This window comes from Hippopotamus amphibius, chromosome 1, assembly GCF_030028045.1.
Source record: "Hippopotamus amphibius kiboko isolate mHipAmp2 chromosome 1, mHipAmp2.hap2, whole genome shotgun sequence".
Taxonomy (NCBI): Eukaryota; Metazoa; Chordata; class Mammalia; order Artiodactyla; family Hippopotamidae; genus Hippopotamus; species Hippopotamus amphibius.
Genome location: NC_080186.1, coordinates 88,205,443 through 88,225,151, shown reverse-complemented (window position 1 = coordinate 88,225,151; position 19,709 = coordinate 88,205,443). Strand labels below are relative to the sequence as shown.

Genomic DNA, 19,709 nt, shown 5'->3' with positions numbered 1-19,709 from the left:
AGCACATCTGTGGACTGGAAAGGACAGAGATGAGAGCCAGAGAGAGGAGCTGGAAGGCTGGGGCAGGATCAAGGCTGGTGGATAACCACGGACGGGGGAGACAGTGGTGAAAAGGAAGAGCTGAATTAGGAACACCTCCTGATTGGGTCACGGGGAAAGCTCAAAGTGACTGATATTTCTAGCCTGGAAACTCGGTACAATGTCATCCATGAAAACAGTTCAAAAAGGAAATAGGAAAATGTTGGTGGCTTCATTTTTTATGTTTCGAAACCTCCCCCCTCCCTCAAAAGGAGGGGTCCTTTCATCCGCGTTTTCTAATCAAATACTAAAGAGAATCTTCTCTAATCTCCTCAGTTCTTGGAAATACACAATTTTTCAGCAAATCTAAGATACCATCAGGTCATCGAATGGTGTAACACACACCATTATTTAAGTTACACTAAGAAAAAAATTAAACTATGGTATGCGATCAAATTTTAAGATCCACCCTAGCTTCATAAATGTGAAACTGTTAAAAAAAGGCATGTCTCTACGTCAGTGTTTCTCAACCTTTTCTTCACTATTGTGCCCTCCCCCCACCAAGAGAATATCTAGGCATTGTTTTACTAATTGCCCCCCATGCAATTTTACTGTCACAGATAGACTGCATATTTCTTTCTGTACTGTGTATAAATCTGTACTTTATACAGAAAAAGAAAAATTTTTTTACCACCCAAAAACAATCTTTCCCCCTTGAGGGCAGTATCACCTGAGGTTGAGAACACATACCAAAAATGCAAATGAAATTACCATCAAGCTCATGTTTACGGACGCCTGGCATTCCCTTCCCACTCATTCTTCCTTTTTAAAAATTATATTTACACTACTTTATTAGATGGAGGTAGGTGTGTGTGTGCATGTGTGTGTGTCTGGTTTTCATCTGAAGTACATTTTATCCCAGATCAAACACCAACATTCTTCAGAAAAGAGTGATGCTTAATCACAGTCTCCGTAGGACTCTCTTCCTTTAATATGAGTTATTAGCCTTCATGTTTGTGCCCTGAGCAAGTATTTTCTGTTTCTGCAGAGCTGAAGTCCTCAGACATCTGACAAGACGACAGGTAATCATGTTGATACAACACAGCTGGACGACCTGGAGCAGGAAGCCCAGCTGTTTTCCAGAGTCCTCCTTCAAGTCACCGATTTGGGTCTCTGGGGAGAAAACAGCCTTCTCTACGAAGGCAACACTATCTCTCACTGCACCCCTTCCCATGCAGGACACTGTCCGTTCCCTTGGTTAGGCTCCTCATCACACACACTCACAACCAAAAAAAAAAAGAGGTGGTGCAGAAATTTTTGAAATTTCTCTAAAACTGAAGTTGCTTCCCCCTTTTAAAAAAGTCTATAATTTAGATCTATAAAAAGAACCTACTTAGCACTCAATAGTTAGATAGGAGCTCTTACCACAATTCAACAGAATAGGAACAGTTCACTAAGTTTCTATAAAAACTTTAACAAATTTTTTAAAGCGTTCATAATTAAAGGGCTCCCTGGCACAGCGAGAGAAGACATTGAAAAGTCTTCTATTTATACCAAGTTAAACACTGATTGCCTTACAGTTCCAGGCATTTTCTGAAACCCCTACGGAACATCAAAATTCACATACTGGAACCTCACAATGTTGCCATTGTTTAATGATTGTGCTAGAAAATTTCACGAAATCATAGCCATTCCTTTTATCAACCAGAAGGCAAACTGCAGATATTGAATCGTAAGATTTCGCACATTCACAGCAAATTAGGTTCCAGTTTGTCTCTATTTTTAGTACTTTACGTTGAGGTGTGAAATAGTCATTCTCTTTTCAGCAGCTACCAATGTTCATTTGACATAGGATGAGTCTCTCTCCCTCCTCCTTGTAGTTCAATTAAAATGCTCCATGCTGCTTTAACTTTCAGGAAATTAAGTTGACTTAATTAGGACAGATGTCAAAATAATTAACAGGCCCATAGTAGCTAAGTATGCCATTAAAAGCAATACAGCTGTAATTAAATCAAAGGTGTAATCCTTCTGAAAGAATCCTACACGTGTGTACAAGTGGAAGCAAACAAAATAACGCTCTCAAAAAGATGTCACCACCTGTAGATGTGACCTTCCTATACAAGAATTGACTTCAATGCTAAAGTTTCTGATTAAAATATAAGAACCTCTGCAATATAAAATATATGTATTTCTTAAAATATTCCTTACAAGGTCAACATTTACAGGTCAAGGATATAATAAAGAGAATATCTGTAACAAGAATGTTTAACACCAGAGAGTTTTATCTTCCCAATGTTTGTTAGGTGAGGACTAATATTGAGAGAGGCTGAGTTTTAATGAAAGCTTTGCATTTCTTCTCCCCTGAATTTGTCAATCCAAGACATGACAGGCAGAGAAACTCTATGCCTCGGTAACCGGTAAACCTAATTGATTAGGAAATAAGGCCAAATTAATCCCAGGGGGAAAAAAACTGATTTTTATGACACAAAAATAAGCTTTGAAAGAGAGCATATGAATAGCTCCTACTAAACCTTAGCACATGTCACATTCCCATAGCTTTCAGGTTCCACTGATACTTGAAATACAGTGGTCTCAGCATCCAAGAGGGACTGGTTCCGGGACCCCCGCGGATTCCAAAATCCGCGGACGCTCAGGCCCTTACAGTCACATTGGCGGATGCGGAACCCGCGGATACTACGCAGGGCCGACTGTAGGTGAAATGCAGGCTTTTCCTTGGGCCTGAACAATCCTTAACAAAACGGGATGGAGAGGTAAAGCCAGGGTGCAAACGGATCACTCGGGGGCAAGCCAGAGCACCGCCACCCCACTGCGACCTGGAGAGAACTGAGAACAAAATACATCTTCCTAACAGATCCACGCCCCCGAGACAGGAAGGCCAGCAAGTCCGGGGCCCATCCTGCTGAGAAACGCAGAGGGGCGGGAGGGGGGCTCTGTCAACGTGGACGAAGCCCGACCGAGGAGCCCGCAGCTGAACCGGGGGCCACGTGCAGCTCGTTTCCATCGCCCGGGCTCGCGCAGAATGCAGCTTCCAGTCGCTGCTCACGCGTTCAGCAAAGTACCTCCACCTACTCAAATCTTAAACATAGAAACAAGGGCCTACAAAATGGTATTTTAATCTCTGTCAGAACCAAAGCCATGCTCGTCTGAATAAGTCAGTTACAGCAGCACTAAGGCACGAAAAGAACTGTGCAATTCCCAACACCTACTAGACAATTAGCACAAAACGCGATAGAAACCGCTTCTCAGACTCATCACCGGAGAACAGCACCACCCAGTGGCGGTATGAAAAGCTGCATGTGAGGAACTAGAAGCTCCATCCCTGGAAGCCAAAGTGGTTTTCTCCTTACTGAAACCAGAGATCCCAGTAAAATACCTTCCACCGTGCTGGAAAATCTACAGTGCGAGCCTCCTCAGAGTCTAACAACTAAGCTTAGAGCAAAGGTTATTTCATATTTTCTGAGTAGCTGTCACAGGGCTGCCAGGTAAAATACAGAACGTATGTTTGGTGCAATATTTGAGACATGCTAAAAAAAAGTACTCACTGTTTATCTAAAATTCAAATTTAACTGGGCATTCTGTATTTTTATTTGCTACGTCTGGCGACTCTCCCAAAGTACCCACTCCTGGAGACAGAGATGCATTTACATAAGTCTTCCAGTCATTCAAAGAGGCGGTAACACACCCGTGGCAAGAAAGCCAGCGAGGAGCCGGGTGCGCTGCGGGCCCCCTAAAAATGGGCAGGGTAGACACTCTGTTCCATGATGCAAAAGAGTAACAGGGGGAGGTGGGGGGGCAGGGGAGACGAAGTGGGCCTCCAGAGAGCTGGCTCATGAAAGGGGAGCATCAAATACCAGATGGGTGGAGGAGGATGAGAAAAGGATGGGCAATTTTGTAAGAGGAGGAGAAAGGGTAACAAGCAACCTGTGCCTGGCGACAACCGTACGGATTTACAGGTGCTTCCTGCCAGCCTGCCCACGCCGCTTGCTGGGATGTTCCCTCCTCACGGCAACGGGTGCCAGCGAGTGTGAATTTGGGAAGGTCAGGTCAGAAAAACTGCCTTGTCCGCAAGGCCACGCAGCACCACCTGTCCACATCCAAGCAATCCTTTCCTTAGGAAGGGGTCACTGAAACGGGTTTGTGTTCCAGGTTTCTGAAACTAAGAACTCGTTTGCTTCCTAAGACGCTAAGTGGCTTTCTTTCACACGATTTGCGGTCTTTTGGCTCATCCTCTTTCAGAAACCCGGGGCCCGCCGAGGCCTCCTCGCTCGCACCTTTGCAGTGAACCGCGATCGCCCCCTCCGTGTTCTCGCAGATATTCAGGAACCTTCGCACGATGTTGTCGCTGGGTGTGCTGCCGTCGATGAAGAAGAGGTCGTAGTGCTCGAAGCCCGCATCTGTGAAGCGCTTCGCCTCGTAAATCTTTTTGTTCAGCCTCACCACGGCAGTCACGTTATGCTTTTTGAAGTAAGGAAAGTAGGCTTCGGGGGCGTGAAGAGGATAACCTAAAGGAAAGGAGGAGCTGTAAGCAAAAGGCACGCATTTCGTCTCACGTAACCCAGGAAGACGAAAGCCCTTCACAATAAAGATGATCCGTCTCAACAGAGCTTAGGAGGACAGCGCATTTCAGGAGAGTAAGGTCGGAGCACGTTCCTAAAAGCAGCAGTCTGAATAACACCACAGGAGGGGCGAAAAAAAAAAAAAAACCTCTTTTCTGAGTATTGGAAATAGCTCGTGAACGTTCAAGACCTCAAGCTGTAGGCTTCAAATCCTGGGAACGCACTCCTCCCAAGCCCAAACAAACGCATTCCCGAGGCCCTCAGATGTGCACAGTAGGCCTGGAAGGTCTTTTTGTGCTTTTTACTCCTCTTGACAAATACTTTTGAACTACAGACAAAGCCTTATTGCCAGATGTATAGTTTTAATCTACAGTGCAATCCACCACACGAGAAACTGATTAAGCACCTACCACATACACGTCAAAATTGCATAAACTTCTTTTAATTCTCAGCACAACCTATTAAGATAAAAATAGTAAGCCCTATGTAACAGTTAAGAAACTAAAAGCAGTTGAGTGATCATTTTTGTAGACATTTTCTTTTTTGAGGAGTACGGCTGGTCAGCCTCTAACCCCCCCTCTACTGTGAGTGGACCCAGCATGACGGTGGAGCTGCAGTCAGCTGGGTTCCAGACATGTGCCCTGGACTTGCCCAATCAACCAAGGTGACCACTGGGGGCTTTGGCCACTGCAAGCCTTGCCCCCAGGGGTTAAAGGGACTAATTTCTCATCACATTAATTACCACCTCTGTAACCCATTCAGGGAATCGCAGATGAGATGATCTCACTCAGAACTCATTCATGATGGTTGGCTCCAAGTGGGGCAGACAGCAGTAGCCAGCACAGTGAACCAGCAGCTTCTGCACTGTGTCCTTGGCTGTATTTCCTGCTGCCTCAAACCTTGCACATGCTGGTCACTTCCCATTTTCTCTCAGTTGCAAGCCAACTCTTGTATGCCCAGGCTGGAGTGTCCATATTACACCTCCCAAACTACCTTTCCCACTGGCTTCCTTTTAGTCCAAAACATGGGAGGCACTAAAACACAACCGGAGCAACTGGAGGCCAGAGGCGGGAGGAGGGACATCTTCTGTTTTCCTGCCAGCATGGCTTCAGCAGCAGGAGAGAGGAATTCCCAGCTTACTTAGCACTTAAGGCACCATCCTGCAGCCCAGCCTTAGGGTCCCCACTCTCAGGCCCCAAATGCAAGCACCGGCCCTTCAGAGCTCCCAGCACCAGCCAAGGTCCTAGGTTCTGCTAACCTCACGTTTTCCTTTTTGTCCCCCGTGGTCTTAAAGGCAATAACTATTTCTTCCTTAATATGCTGGTTTTTTGCAAAAGTTTTACTTTTTAGCCTTCTCTCTAGCACTTTCCTTATATTGCATTCCCTCTGTTTGAAATAATGGTTTCCATTCCTGCTTGGATGCTACTGATACATGATCTCCCTTAGATCCTGTTCATTTTCTAGGCCTCATTTTCCAGCCTTCTCTTGGAGGCTGTGAGCTCCCCAGCATAATTCCAATATGCTTTTTTTTGGGTTTAACTTACCAGAGTTGGTTCTGCTGCCTGCAACCAAGAGCCCTACCTGGTACACTTGGCCAGGGTCACCCAACAGATGGAGGCAGAATTGGCAGACAGGCCTAACTAATCCACAGCCCAGATACGTGATTTACACAAGCCATGCTGCTTTCGAGCAAACAGGTAATACAGAGCTTATTTACAACCTTCAGTATGGAAACAGTGACTTATACACATTTAGAGAAAACGGATGCTTCTCAATTCGGAAAAAAATCAAATCTGTTTTCCTAGTTGGTTTGTTGGCTCAAATCATTTTCCAGTCTAAAGGGAAAACGAACTGTGGTTGGCAAAAGGAAACGAGAGCTTCTCTGTCATCTAAGGAATGGGAAAGAGAGGGCTCATGAACACGTGGCATGGGAACCTTCTCCTGGGGTGACAGTCTGACAGGCGCGTCTGACCCTGGGTTCCTAGCATAACTGGCACTCCGTGATGGCACCTGTCGTGAAGTGCGCTACTGGTTCATTTGGTGTCTGTCCCTTCCCTCCTCCACCAAGGGCATAAGAACGTCTCTCTTCATTCATGAATTTCAATCATGAGTAAATGGCATTATAAATAATACACCTAATCTACTATCAAGAGAAACTATGTACATTTTTCGAGAAAAGAACACTGAACAGTTATCCAAATATGGCAATAGGGCATTGAAATAATAACAATAATGGTAATAATAACACCTAACATTTATTGAGCACTTACTATGTGCCAGAAACTAAGCTAAGTGTTTCACATACATCATCTCATTAAACCTTTCAGTCAATGATGCCTGGGAAAGTGAACTGGCCCATGCACACACTGCTGGGAAGAGACAGAGGCAGCCTTTAAACCCTGGCAGTCAGATTCGAGGGCCGGTGCTGGGGATGATTTCAGGTAAAATCTAACTCAATTCTATTTGTTAGATCTCCAAAAAAGGGACATTACGTGAACATTAGGGGCTGCACTTCCTAGATTTGGTGAGGAAGTTTCTTTAAAATTTTCAACAGCGTTTCACATGAGTTATAACCAACAATGACAATATCCTCTGACTTCCGAACAACTGTGTTTTTCGATGTATTGTATTTGGATGCTTGATGGGGGGCTGGTGTTAGCAATGTGCACGGCACTGACAGAGATTCATCCGACGCTTACTCCATCTGGCCACTAGATGGTGGCCTGGCATCAGTAAGCACGGGCAGAGCCCTGCCCCTGACCAGTTTCACAGCAAAGAGAGATTGCAAAATTCATCTCTTTCCAGCCCGTCATGTAAAGTTAGAAACTAAAGAACAGCAGGATCAAATGACTAGTCCACTCATTTGTTATAAAAGTATAAACTGCAAAATAGGCAAATGTGGAAAGCAATAAAATACGTTTATCAGGCTTGTTAATGATACAAATGTAATCAGAATATCTGCTAATAAGCACCTATTAATGTGCCCAACACTGTGCAAGGCACTCACTTCCTATAACATCCCTAATCCTCACCAAAGGCCTGCAGTGTGCATCCTATTTCCCCTTTTGATGCTGAGAGAAGCTGAGAACTCACAGAAGTTCACGCAGCCAATTAAGGGCAGAGCCAGCTTTCAACCACCCCAGGCTCTTCACATCTGGCTTCTCTCATTAAATAGCTGGCTGACACTTCAAACTGTTTGGATTCCCTGTCCAGAGCTGTCTCTCTGTGCCTCTTTCCTCTCTCTCTCTCTCTCTCTCTCTTTCTTTTTAAAGTAGAGATGAGAAGGACATTGCCACCTCAGAGTTTGGGGGGTTTTCTGGAAAATCTGAAATCCAATTTGTCCTACTGCTATATTATTTATTCATCAACTCAAGCTTGTTTAACGGAAGAAAGGGGTAGGGCTCCTCTTGTCCCCCCCTCCAAGACAATGTGAATAAAAATGGCTGAAAGGAACTCCTAGTTGGTCTTTGTTGACACAACCCACACTTAAGACTGTTATAATGCATTCTGCCACATCTCAAGATTTTAGGGCTTCCTTTTGCTACATCCTAGCAACAGCTATTTCAGTGTTACTTCCTTAAAAATCTACCTTTTCTACTAACAAACCCCTAAAATGACTTTCAGCCTCCTCAGAAAACATAGGGTTTCTCAACTAAAAAAAATAAATAAATAAAAAAGAATGTACCAGGATTTCACTGCAATTGGATCAAGTTTATTAATTACATTAAAAACTATTTTCTTAAGTTCAAAAAGGACTCTTTAACTTTGTAAGGTAAAGCCCTTTACAAAAAATATGATGACACTTCCAGTGAATATCAGATTTTAAAATGGGGATTCCATATTTTACCAACAACAGGCTTAAATGAAATTGTTCTAGACATAAAACCTGGCAAGTATTAGGTAAGCAGCACTTTCACACCTTTTTTTCTCAATGTGAAACGGCCCAATATATGCATAGAAAAAAAAGATGTATAGAGAGCAATATCTTAACAGTGGTTATTTCTAGGTTATATAATTATGGGTGACTTTTTATCTAGATTGCTTAAAGTTTCTATGGTGAACGTGTTCTTCCTCTGTAGTAAAATTAAAAAGAACACAGAATTTGGAATCAAAGAGACCTATGTTTGAATCCACACACTGCCACTTTCTGGCAGTGTCAACCAGAGAAAGTTAGGTTACTAAATCTCCATCTTCTCTTCCGCAAAATAACTACCACCTGCTCCAGGGGGCGGTTCTCATTATTAAATAGATGCGGTGTGCACAAAAGGCTTAGCATCCGGGTATATAAGCAAATGGTAGCTAATGATTTCCTTATATTGTAATATAGGACCGAAAATGATTTTTTTAAGATTTTTGAAAATTAAGAATCGACACACAAAATATTCATGGCCTTTTATCTTGTGATTCTGTTTCTAAGAATTTAGAAAAAAAACTAGGGACATGTAGGCCAACCACTACAGTTTTTAAAAAGTGAAAAACTGTGAAAAACTCATTCAAAAATTGATTGATTAACAAAATTATGGCAAAGTCATTGAATGCAGTCATGGAAACTTATAATGAAGATCCACATTCACTGCTATGGAAAGAGGTCTGTGATATGTTAAGTGAAAAAAAAGCTGCTATAAGACAGTAATCATGTTGTGACTCCAAGCTGGTTAAAAAAAAAAAAGGAATATTTCTTTAAGTCTGTGTGTGTGTGTGTGTGTGTATTCTTTAAGAGAGGGAAAAAAACTGTGTGCAAATAAAAACTACAGAGAAGCATATGGAAAGAAAACTAAAATCCTCAATAATCCCACCACCAACTAGTAAATCTAGAAAATGTGGATAAAAGTATAGGTCACTTTTATGCTGTTTTTATTAGTTCATCAGTATTTTCTTCTTTTTTAAAAAAATAATCATGCATTATCCTCTATAAAAATATTATAAATCATTTTTTTGAATTATACCTCTCATCCTAAGGAAATTTCATTTAAAAAGTGAACCCTAGGGCTTCCTAGGTGGCGCAGCGGTTAAGAATCCGCCTACCCATGCAGAGGTCACGGGTTCGATCCCAGCTCCAGGAAGATCCCACATGCCGCGGAGCAACTAAGCCCGTGTGCCAAAAAAAAAAAAAAAAGTGAACCCTAAATGGCAGAATTCTTTCAGCTTCACCAAATGAACACCCAACAACAAAGCCACTACTGAATCGTATACCTGTCCTGTCTTGAAAGACTAGCTACAGAAAGCAGTTTCTTCAGGCACTTAACAAGTTACTCCTAACAATCCAACAGGGCAGAGGTTAATCAATCAATGTCTGGAGTGAAAGATTCATGAGCAAATGTGTGAATGAGAAGATCTAACTCTGGCTTCAGTACAGAGACCTCCTATTTGTTAGGGTAATGCGGCAGACCCGGAATACCCATCCCCAGGGGGGATGATTCAATCCCCATGGCTTAAGCAGAGTTCCCTGGGAGATACGTCATAGGTATGAAATGACAAGCACATGTGTGGAAACTCAAACAAATTATCAAATCTAAATGCATGAACAACCATATACAATGAAACTAGATTTTAGAATAAATACTTGACAATGATGATGGTGCTGAAAGAAGAATAAATCGAGACTAGAAATTTCAAATTATGTTCCTCAGAGGACTAGTGTTCCAGCTCTAAGGCCAGATAGGGAGCAAAAAAGGAGCTATTATGTTTATGGGTGATATTTTTTAAATTTTATATACTTCTCCCATAAATTATTCTTAAACCTTTGGTGCCTATCATTACTTGTCTTCTGGGAATGTTAGGTTAAAAAAATAAATTATAAAAAAACATGTTAATGGGAAAACTCACATAGCTGATCATGTTTCATTCAAGAGGCTTATTTTTCTGTCTTGCCTTTTTTTTCTTGACTATGTATGCCCCAGCTATACATATACTGCAAATAAGTAATTTAATCATTGTCAGCTAGAAATTGTTCCAGGTTGCCACGGTGGAACGAAACAGATCAGTGTAATGGGAATGTTTAGGATCCCCATCCTGGGCTGGAGTACCACCAGTTCTGCATATTACTGTGTGAACTTGGGCACATTCCCTGCTCATAAGCCTCAGTTTCGTCCTCTGTAAAATGGAGATAATAGTACCGACGCCTCATAGAGTTGTGCGTGCACTAAATGAGATAATGCTGTGATTAGCTAGTAACTAGCACACAGTTAAGTACTTAATAAATGACACCTATTGTCACCATCACCATCATTACTGAACACAGTATTCCCCGAAGAATACCTTGATGTGTAGCACGCCTGCACCACCACAGAAATCTGAGAACCGCTGACAGAATTCCGCAATCTGCTTATTGTTTCAACCAGTTGGTTTCTCAGATTCTCCTCTGATAACTGGGTCAAGGTAAAGTGAACACCCTATTTATGGCAACCTAAAAGTCTGCTAGTTTTAAAACAGTGATTACTAAACTCTAATTTTTAACACATTACTACTGTTCAAATTTTTTAATTAATAAATATTCTTTGGAGAATATTACCAAAAGAAAGGATTATCTGAGGAAATTAAGAAATTAAAGATGAACTGAAATAAATTTTTGGAGGGTAAAGTAAAGAAAAACCTACCATTTTCAATTTTGCTTTTTGGATGTGGTCCACTAAATGCTAAAAATTTTCCTGGAACAATCCAGTTGAAGTCACCATTTTCAACTCGCTGGGAGAATTTTGTGAGAAAAGAAAAGAAAAATATTTTATAATTCTTATACAATTTAGGAAACCCTTACAAATAAAACTGTTTTTCACTCTATTAGTGCTAGACTAACTGGACATACATGAAGACAAAATAATACAGCTTAAAATAAAAACATGCATCTGATTCTCAAAATGTGTATGAACTCAATCCACTTCAGAAAAAATTTTATATAGACTATAAGAAAAATTTTAGAAAACTTTAAAGTGGAGGTACTTTGCTGAAAATATTTTTGTCTCTTGGCCACTCTGCAATGAGATGAAATGAAAACAAACGTTGCTTGTCCCAGTAATAAATAAAGGGAAATAAGAGAAAACAGAAAATATAAGCGCTTTCCTTGAACATGATAAATATACTTTAAACAATGAAAAAAATCTATAAATATCAGAGTCATGATCAACACACCTCCATTTTTTGTTTGTTTTTATAGGTTGCTCTCTGTTGTCAGTGCTGATTTTTAGATTGGGAAACAGAAGGCAGGAGTGAGGGACAGAGGCCCATCAGACCCTCAGGTGTGCCACAGACTGGAGTCAGCCACAGTCTAGAGTCAGGCAAGAGCCATAAACAAAGCCAACTGCTCCTCAGCTCTGGCAGCTGACCACGGGAAACCTCACTGAATATAGCCGATCTTCCAACTGGATGTTCACGTAAAATCTCTCTATATCTGAAATGTTGACTGTTTTAAATTAAGTTTTTAAATGCTAGGAAACCAAATGAAACACATCTGTGGGCTGACTAATCACCAGCTGTCAGCCTCTGGTCTACACATTCTAGAATCCTCAGAAAAGGCCTGAAGACCAGACAAGGGGCCAGGCATCTTCCCACTGCTCCATCATCTCCTTCATTTCCTTCCCTTTCTGGTGTGCCTCTAAATCCATGGAACACTGGGGCAGGGCTAGGGTACCCACACTTTGCAGGCTATTGGGATACAGTTGTGCAATGCATCATGAAATATATGTCTCTTCTTCCCGTAAGCATCCTTTAGCCCACCCCACCCCACCCCTACTCCCACCCCACCCCCGCACTGGGTACAGCTTCTAGTCTCCAAGTCTCCACCCTCTATAGCACTGCATAGAACACCTCCCCGGGCAGGCAAGGAAGGCAGTTAGTTCTCTTTGCTGGGCCAAGGTTATCCACGTAAAAGGCTCTCTTCCCCACTCGATGGCACAGACCTCAAAGGTGGGAATCTGTGTCAAATACAGAGTCTGCACTCTGCTGTAAGAGCTCATAAGCATTTGTTAAATAAATTGGAGTAATGCCACCAAGCAACTCTGGAGCCTGTACTTTAATTACTTATACTACCCATCAGATTTGATTTCCACAAAAATCATAATTTAGCTATACAATTTTCATGTTTAAAATGTAGATGTTTCTTCTTAGTTATAGTTATAAATGAAACTTTACATGACACCTTGTAAATGTATGAAATGCATTAATCTAATCGTAATAAACATAAAATCTCCATAATGCCCTAAATAAAATCTCAGAGATGCTATCACACATGCCAAATTAAATCTCAAGCACAGCTATCTATATAGAACAAGTTGAGTAAAGAATCTAATATGCAACTCTTTATGATAACTTAACAGTTTCTTGTTTAGATAAAGCAGTCTCAAATTAATGGCACAATATCTCTCCCTTTAATTCTTAAGCTTAAATCATTATTTAAAAATTCAAAAATAAAGGTAGCTCTAACCATCAAAAGGCTAAAAACAATTATGAACAGAAGAAAAAAACAGATTTCCATGTTCACTACTCCTGTATCCTTGACCATGAAGTAAGCCTAGATCAATACATTGTGCTTGTCTGTGTATTTGGATTATAGACATTCATTTGGTTAAACAGTAACCTTTTATAATCAATCATATGGAGAGACCCAGTGGACTCACTCATAGAACCAAAAGAATATATTTGCAAATCTGGTTACCCAAAAAGATAAACATTAGATAATACTGGACTATACTCAGTAGCTTGGATAAGGTTGATGGCATAAACAAAGAGATTTGGGTCCTAGATCCAAATCTGAAAAAAAATTAATAACAAAGTTACAGCTTTTAACTGACTAATATAACATAACCTTACTGATAAGCTTCCAAAATTAATATCTGCATATTTGTATAATCACAGTGGATTATACAAATGTCTATATTTATCAATAATAAAATATTTATGATGACACAAGCTGGTTTTCCTAATTAAATGTGTGTATGTGAGCATGTACACGTGTGCACACGCACGCACACACACACACTTCCAAGAAACCTGGATCAGACAGGAACTTAAGGTACTTTCCAACATTATCACTTTTTATAAATAAATGTCTAGGCAAAGATGAGGTGAAAGAATGATTTTACCTCTTCCAATCCAAAGCCCACAACCTACCAAGTACTATGTAAGAAACCACAGATGTTCTTCACTACAAGAAAACCCCAAAATGAAAATCTGAATTCTTGAAACTGATACATTTAGGTGTTGATATTTATGTTACTATAGGATCCTTCAGCTTACAAAAGACTCATCACAGTTCCTTGGAATAGCTAACTCTCCTGGTGCATTTAAAATTTGAAGAAAAAAAGAAAAGAAATCAAAGTGTCTTACAAAGTTAAATAAATAAATAAAAATAAACTATTAAAATTGAAGAAAATTAAAAATTAAATAAAATCTAATTTGACTTGAAAACATGAATTTTTACAACTTCTAAGAAAGAAGTCTGTGCCAGTAAGCCATGCTTCTGTTGTAATGGTCACAGAGATATTTTTCAGTCAAAAAACTGAAAACAATTTGGCTTTTTTACCATTATAATAAACAGACAGAGAGAAAAGATTTTGAGGTTGACAATTTTTGGATTGGTTCCCTTTATCAACAAATGTGTTTCCTAAGACAACATGGACAGTTTTTAAGCACAATTGAACATTCATTAAAACCTTTGCTAAGTCTTTATAAAATAATAAAAAAAATTCCCTCTGTGCTCTTAAGGAGTCTGAAAACAACAAATACTGTTAATAATAACATCAGTAAATATATATACCACAGACTCTGTGCCAGGCACTACTCTATTATATGCAACTCATTTCATTTTTAGGGCAACGCTTTGAGGTAGGTATTATTACCATCTCCACTTTGCCCATTGCTATAGGCTGAATGTTTGTGTTCCCTCAAAATTCACACGCTGAAACCTAATCCCCGATGTGATGGTATTAGAAAGTAGGCCCTTTGGAAGGTGATTAGGTCATGAAGATGGAACCCCTGTGAATGGGATTAGTGACCTTATAAAACAAACCCCCAGAGAGCTTCCTCTGTGAGGACATAGGGAGGACATGGAAGAATTTGGCCATCTAAGAACCAGGAAAAGGGCCATCTCCAGACAACAGTTCTTCTGGTACCTTGATCTTGGACTTCCCAGCCTCCAGAACTGTGACAAATAAACGTCTGTTGTTTAACCTGCACAGTCTATGATATTTTGTTATAGCAGCCTGAACTGACACCCATTAAACAAAAAGTTGCATTAAACTTTGATAAATGTTATAATACAAGTACATCAGAGGTTTAACAGGAGCACAAAGATAATTTTAAAAATAAAGACAGAACTACAAAGTCTTTTTTTATTCATTAAAAAGCACTTTCTTTATATTTCCTTACATCTGAAACAATAAAATAGTGTTGATAGTATAGCTGCATTATGTAAACACAAATATGCTGTCATGATTGGCACTTTATGAGCTTAAAGCAAAGTAAATATTTGAGGTATTTGGTTTAAATTGTTGCCTTGCCATTTGGCTTTTTTTTTTGCTTTAAATAATAAACTCTCAATTTTTACTTTAGACTTGTTTTTGAGAGAAACAGTGTGGTAGAGGGAAAGAGGAGCCCCTTGTGGACAACTGCTGCACCTCTAAATATAGAAAACACGTAGGTGCCTGCTCCCACAGCCCTGCCCAGAGAACGCCCCTGCTAATGCAACTGCAGGGAGCAGGAATCCAGTGCACATGTGCAGGTACCTTTCCAGCGCTCAAGACATGAAGATTTGAGGCATCAGCACATACATGGTTGTCGAAATCTGGAAACGGTCCCCTCACTCATGGAGAATGTACGAGGGTGAGTCAAAAATTAGCTGCACTCCAGTTATATTAAAACTTCTGTTGGCCGCACTGTCTTATCAGCACTTTCCGTTCAAGGCTCCTGTCTCCCCAGTCACTGCTGTGCAGGTGTGAATGTGTTACATCAGTTCATCTGTAACTGTGGTGCAAGCAAAAATGGATGCCCCACTTGTGATCTGCACAAAAAAGAGCAGTGTGCAGTGATTCATTTTTTTGTGGTCTGAGGGTGTGCACGTCTGAACACTTCTGCCCACACTGTCGACACTCCGCAAAAACTTTGTTTTGAGGTGTTAAAGCATCCTCCCTATAGTCCTGATCTTGCTCCATCGGACTTTCACCTGTTTGGTCCCCTGAAAGCAGCCCTACGAGGACGAAGATTCACTTCTGATGAAGAAGTGAAGACAGCGGTACATTCGTGGCTCGCAACTCAGCCTAAAACATTTTTTAATGAGGGAGTACGAAAGCTTGTTGACAGATGGACAAAGTATATTGAAAAGCAAGGAGGCTGTGTAAAAAAAAATGATGTATCTGTCTTTTCTAAAAGTTAATTAAAATAAATTTTATAGCCAGAGTGCAGATAATTTTTGACTCACCCTCGTATTTAACCAGAAATCACTTGGCCCTAGAGACCAGCGCATCTCGGGTGGGCAAGGGAAGAGAAAGGACTTGCAAGGGAGCCTGAGACACATGGCCAGAGATGGAAGGAGGAGAAAAGCAAGAGAGAGAACTTTTGAAGTTAGGGAAGGAAAGTAAGTTTCTAGAATTAGAGAGCAGCCACAGAGGAAATCAAGTAGGAAGAAGATCAAACACAAGCGTTCGGCTTGCCTAACGCTTATATTAAGCCAGAACAGTTTCAGCTGAGTCACAAGGGTAAAGACCAGACCATAATCAGTTGACTGACTGAGTGAAAACAGAGTCAAGATTGCTCTCTTAAGAAGTGGAGGTAAAAGAAGGGACAGAAAGCAAACTATAATTAAAGAGGGAGGAAAAAACATGAGAAATTTCTTAGACCTGAAAACATTTTATAGGTTTAACCAGCAGAATCTTTGAACGAGCGATGGGTGCAGTGTATTAGTAGATGTGAAAACACTGGGTCCAGGAAGGATGGAATCTTGCTTCCTTAAACTTATGGCCTTTGAGGGGTTTAATCAACACCACCGGATAGCTCCAGGCGAATGCTTCTAACAGTTCTTTGAATAGTCAAATCACCCCGGGTGGCACACCTCCCTAGTTCCTCCAGATGTAAGGACATGCCCATATTCCTGCATTCTGGAGCCTGCTTGACCCCAGTCCTTTGGCAGATATTCACAATTACAGTGGCAGCAATTCACATTTCCAGTTCCATAACTCATGAAACAAGTAGAGGGAAAATCGAGCAGCATCCAGATTTCATTCTAATTTGCTGTACAAATTCTAATCCAAAGCAAACCTTTGAAACATCACACCTTAGATGTTCAACAATTATTTCTGCTGTTGACCTGAGGTGACACACTGAGACATAAGAGGCCTAACAAACCTTAATAATTTTCAAGGTATATGAAAAAGGGCAACATCAGGAGTGTATACCACCTGATCATTTGACAATTTACTCATTAACTGCGATGAAGGATGACATAATCAACCTGGAGACAGTCTCTGTTCATACATTAAACTAAACTGACATTACATGAAAGCCCTGGTTGAAGGTTACAATATCTAGCAATCTGTGTTGCAAACAGCTGGTTGGAAAAACAAAAAACAAAAAAACAACTCACTCTTGCTACATAGATTGGCTGGTAGAGGAAAAAAAAGAAACATTATTTCAAGAAGTTGTCTACCATAGTCAATAAATTTCCCCCCTGGAATGTTACTACAAAATCAGAATGGATTCTTAACTAATACCTCTTGGTCATTTTCCATTGAAAAGTAGTTACTTTTCACAGATTATATAAGATATCTTGAAATGTGTTAAACTCCTTTTTTTAGAATTTATTCACTCATTTATTCCTTAGTTCTTCCATTCTACAAACATTTAATGACTGCCCACTGTGAGTATACTGTGCTACTTGGTTACTTATTGACACAAAGACGAGTGAGACAGGTTCTTGACTTCAAATACCCAGAGTGAGGGAAGACAGAGGTGTGTAAACACAGCACCACACAACACTGTGTGAGAAGAGCTCCCATCAAGTTAAGAATGACTTAGATGTGTAAATACATAAATACAGCCGGCAGAGGAGAAAGGATCACAGGGAAGAGGAGGAGGAAACAAGAGCATGTCTGAAGGCACCACAGCATGAAGAAGGACTGCCATGCGGAAAGCTGCAAGGATTTGGGTATGAGGAGGTAAGGGAAAAGGACAAAAACGGGGAAGATGGCAAAGCCCATGTCCAGAAGGGCTTTTTGTGCTGCATTCAGGAGTTTGTATTTCCTCCACACTTTCAGTGTGAAGGACTTAAAGCAGGGGAGTTATATAATCAGACTTCATTTCTAAAACACAAACTCTGAGAGTGCTGTGGAGACTTGGCGGAAGAGACCCAAGGGCCGAGAAAGACCCAGTTCCTCGCATCCAGAACCGACAAACACTTTCTCACAAACAGTTCCCAGATGGGCTACATTGCAGTGCGGCCAAGGTAACGTGAAATCACCTTCTAGAACAGCAATGCTCTTTTCCCAAAAGAGCATCCTTCAGTGATGACAGCAATAATGATGAATTATGAGTTGCTGAATTGCCAGAATGTCTCAGGAGCAAAACTGTCCACATTCAGTCTGTCATAGATCAGTGAGAAATTCTGTGTAGACAATTAATTTGATAAACATAAAGATGGAAGCAATGTGGGAAGGGTCAACCATGATAATGTCTGCAGAATGAGGCACAAGAATATATGGAATCTTTGACAGCAAGTGATAAGAACAAAGGCTCTAACCCCACTCATAAAAAGACAAAATTACAGGAAGCCTTATGAAAAAGGATACTGGCCTAGCAAATATACTGAGCACACAGGAAGGACTTAATAAATGTTCAATCAATTAACTGAAAAGGTACCAAATTGAGGCCATAAAGACTGTGCTGCAGCTTCTTGGTTCTCATATAACAAACATTGACCTGTACACTGTTATTTCTGTAGAACAAAGCTTCCCAATCGGTGTAACAGAATGGAGTTGCCTGGGCAGGGGCTGGGGCAGCCAGAGTCCCCAGGCCAGTCCCTAAAAGCTGTGAGCTGCGATCACACGGTGGTGATCAAATAGTGTCACATTTTGCACGTGTGCCATGATGAGAGGAACAGAAAGAAGCCCTGTGCTGTGACTCCACTCTCAAACAGGCAGGCACCAGTTTGTCTGTCATCAGGCCTGCAGAAGCCAAGCCCAGCTCTAACCACTTCCATCAAGCAACCCGTGGTAAAGAAGTGTTCCAGGTTTGCCAGCATGTAAAAGCACAGGGTCAAGTCAGTTAAAAACGTGATACTCTGGGAAATATCCTCATATTGACAAAATTATAGAAAGTATTTTTTCTCAAAGTAAAGGAATGATTTAGGAAGGAAAAAAATAACGGCCGATATGAAATAGCTCAAAGAAAGAAGTAATATCTTAGCTTTTGAAGTAGGTTTCACACGAACTTTAAGCTCCAGCTGATCCCCAAAAGGGTATTTAAGGCAGCTCCTCACAAGTGGCACGAGCCAGATTCTGGATCGGGTGATAAATGTAAGCCACACTGCTGTGGCATCCCTAAATGCTGCCATTGAAGCTCCGTTTCTTTGCATTTCTCTCTCTCTCCCCTCCCCCCAGCTAGGAACAGGGTACTGCTCTGTGAGTTCATCTGTGTATGGCCAACACAGGGACATCATCAAATATGGCCAGCCTTCTGGTAAACAGTGGAAAGTTCCATTTTGTTTTGTTTGGGGGACAACCAAAATAAGGAACTAAAGACACAACTTCAAATTCTCTTTGATGAACAATGACTTCTTAAGAGTAGCATCATTAGTGATTGGCGGTATTTAGACACGGTCTTACTTGATAAGGACAGTTCCCTCCAAAAGAACAGAAGGTGACTGAAGGCAGACTCTGTACACGGATGCTACTTCAGGGACTTACAAACAGGATACTGTCCTATATTAGAATGACCACTAAGCTTTACTACTAGAGAGGATACAGTTCCTCACATACATACAGGTACATAATTTGACTAAATAGTCCAAATCCTTTGTCTTCATTGTTTTTCCCTAGGGCAAAAGGTCTGTTTTTATTTTTCAAATGTCCTGATCAATGGTTAGGTATCAAAGGAGTGACTGCTCTTAGTTCGCAAGTTCTTGGAGAGGATACC

At 40.9% G+C, this 19,709-nt stretch overlaps 1 protein-coding gene across 1 annotated transcript in view; it reads right to left on the bottom strand.

Annotated features, from left to right (window-relative positions):
* CDC14A (cell division cycle 14A) overlaps nt 1–19,709 on the bottom strand; it is a 152,967-nt gene that overhangs the window by 53,085 nt on the left and 80,173 nt on the right. The window contains exons 8-9 of the mRNA XM_057741603.1: nt 11,192–11,279; nt 4,311–4,541 (exon numbers count right to left, since the gene is read on the bottom strand). Of these exons, the coding sequence (XP_057597586.1) occupies nt 4,311–4,541; nt 11,192–11,279 (319 nt within the window). The remainder of the gene's footprint in view (nt 1–4,310; nt 4,542–11,191; nt 11,280–19,709) is intronic.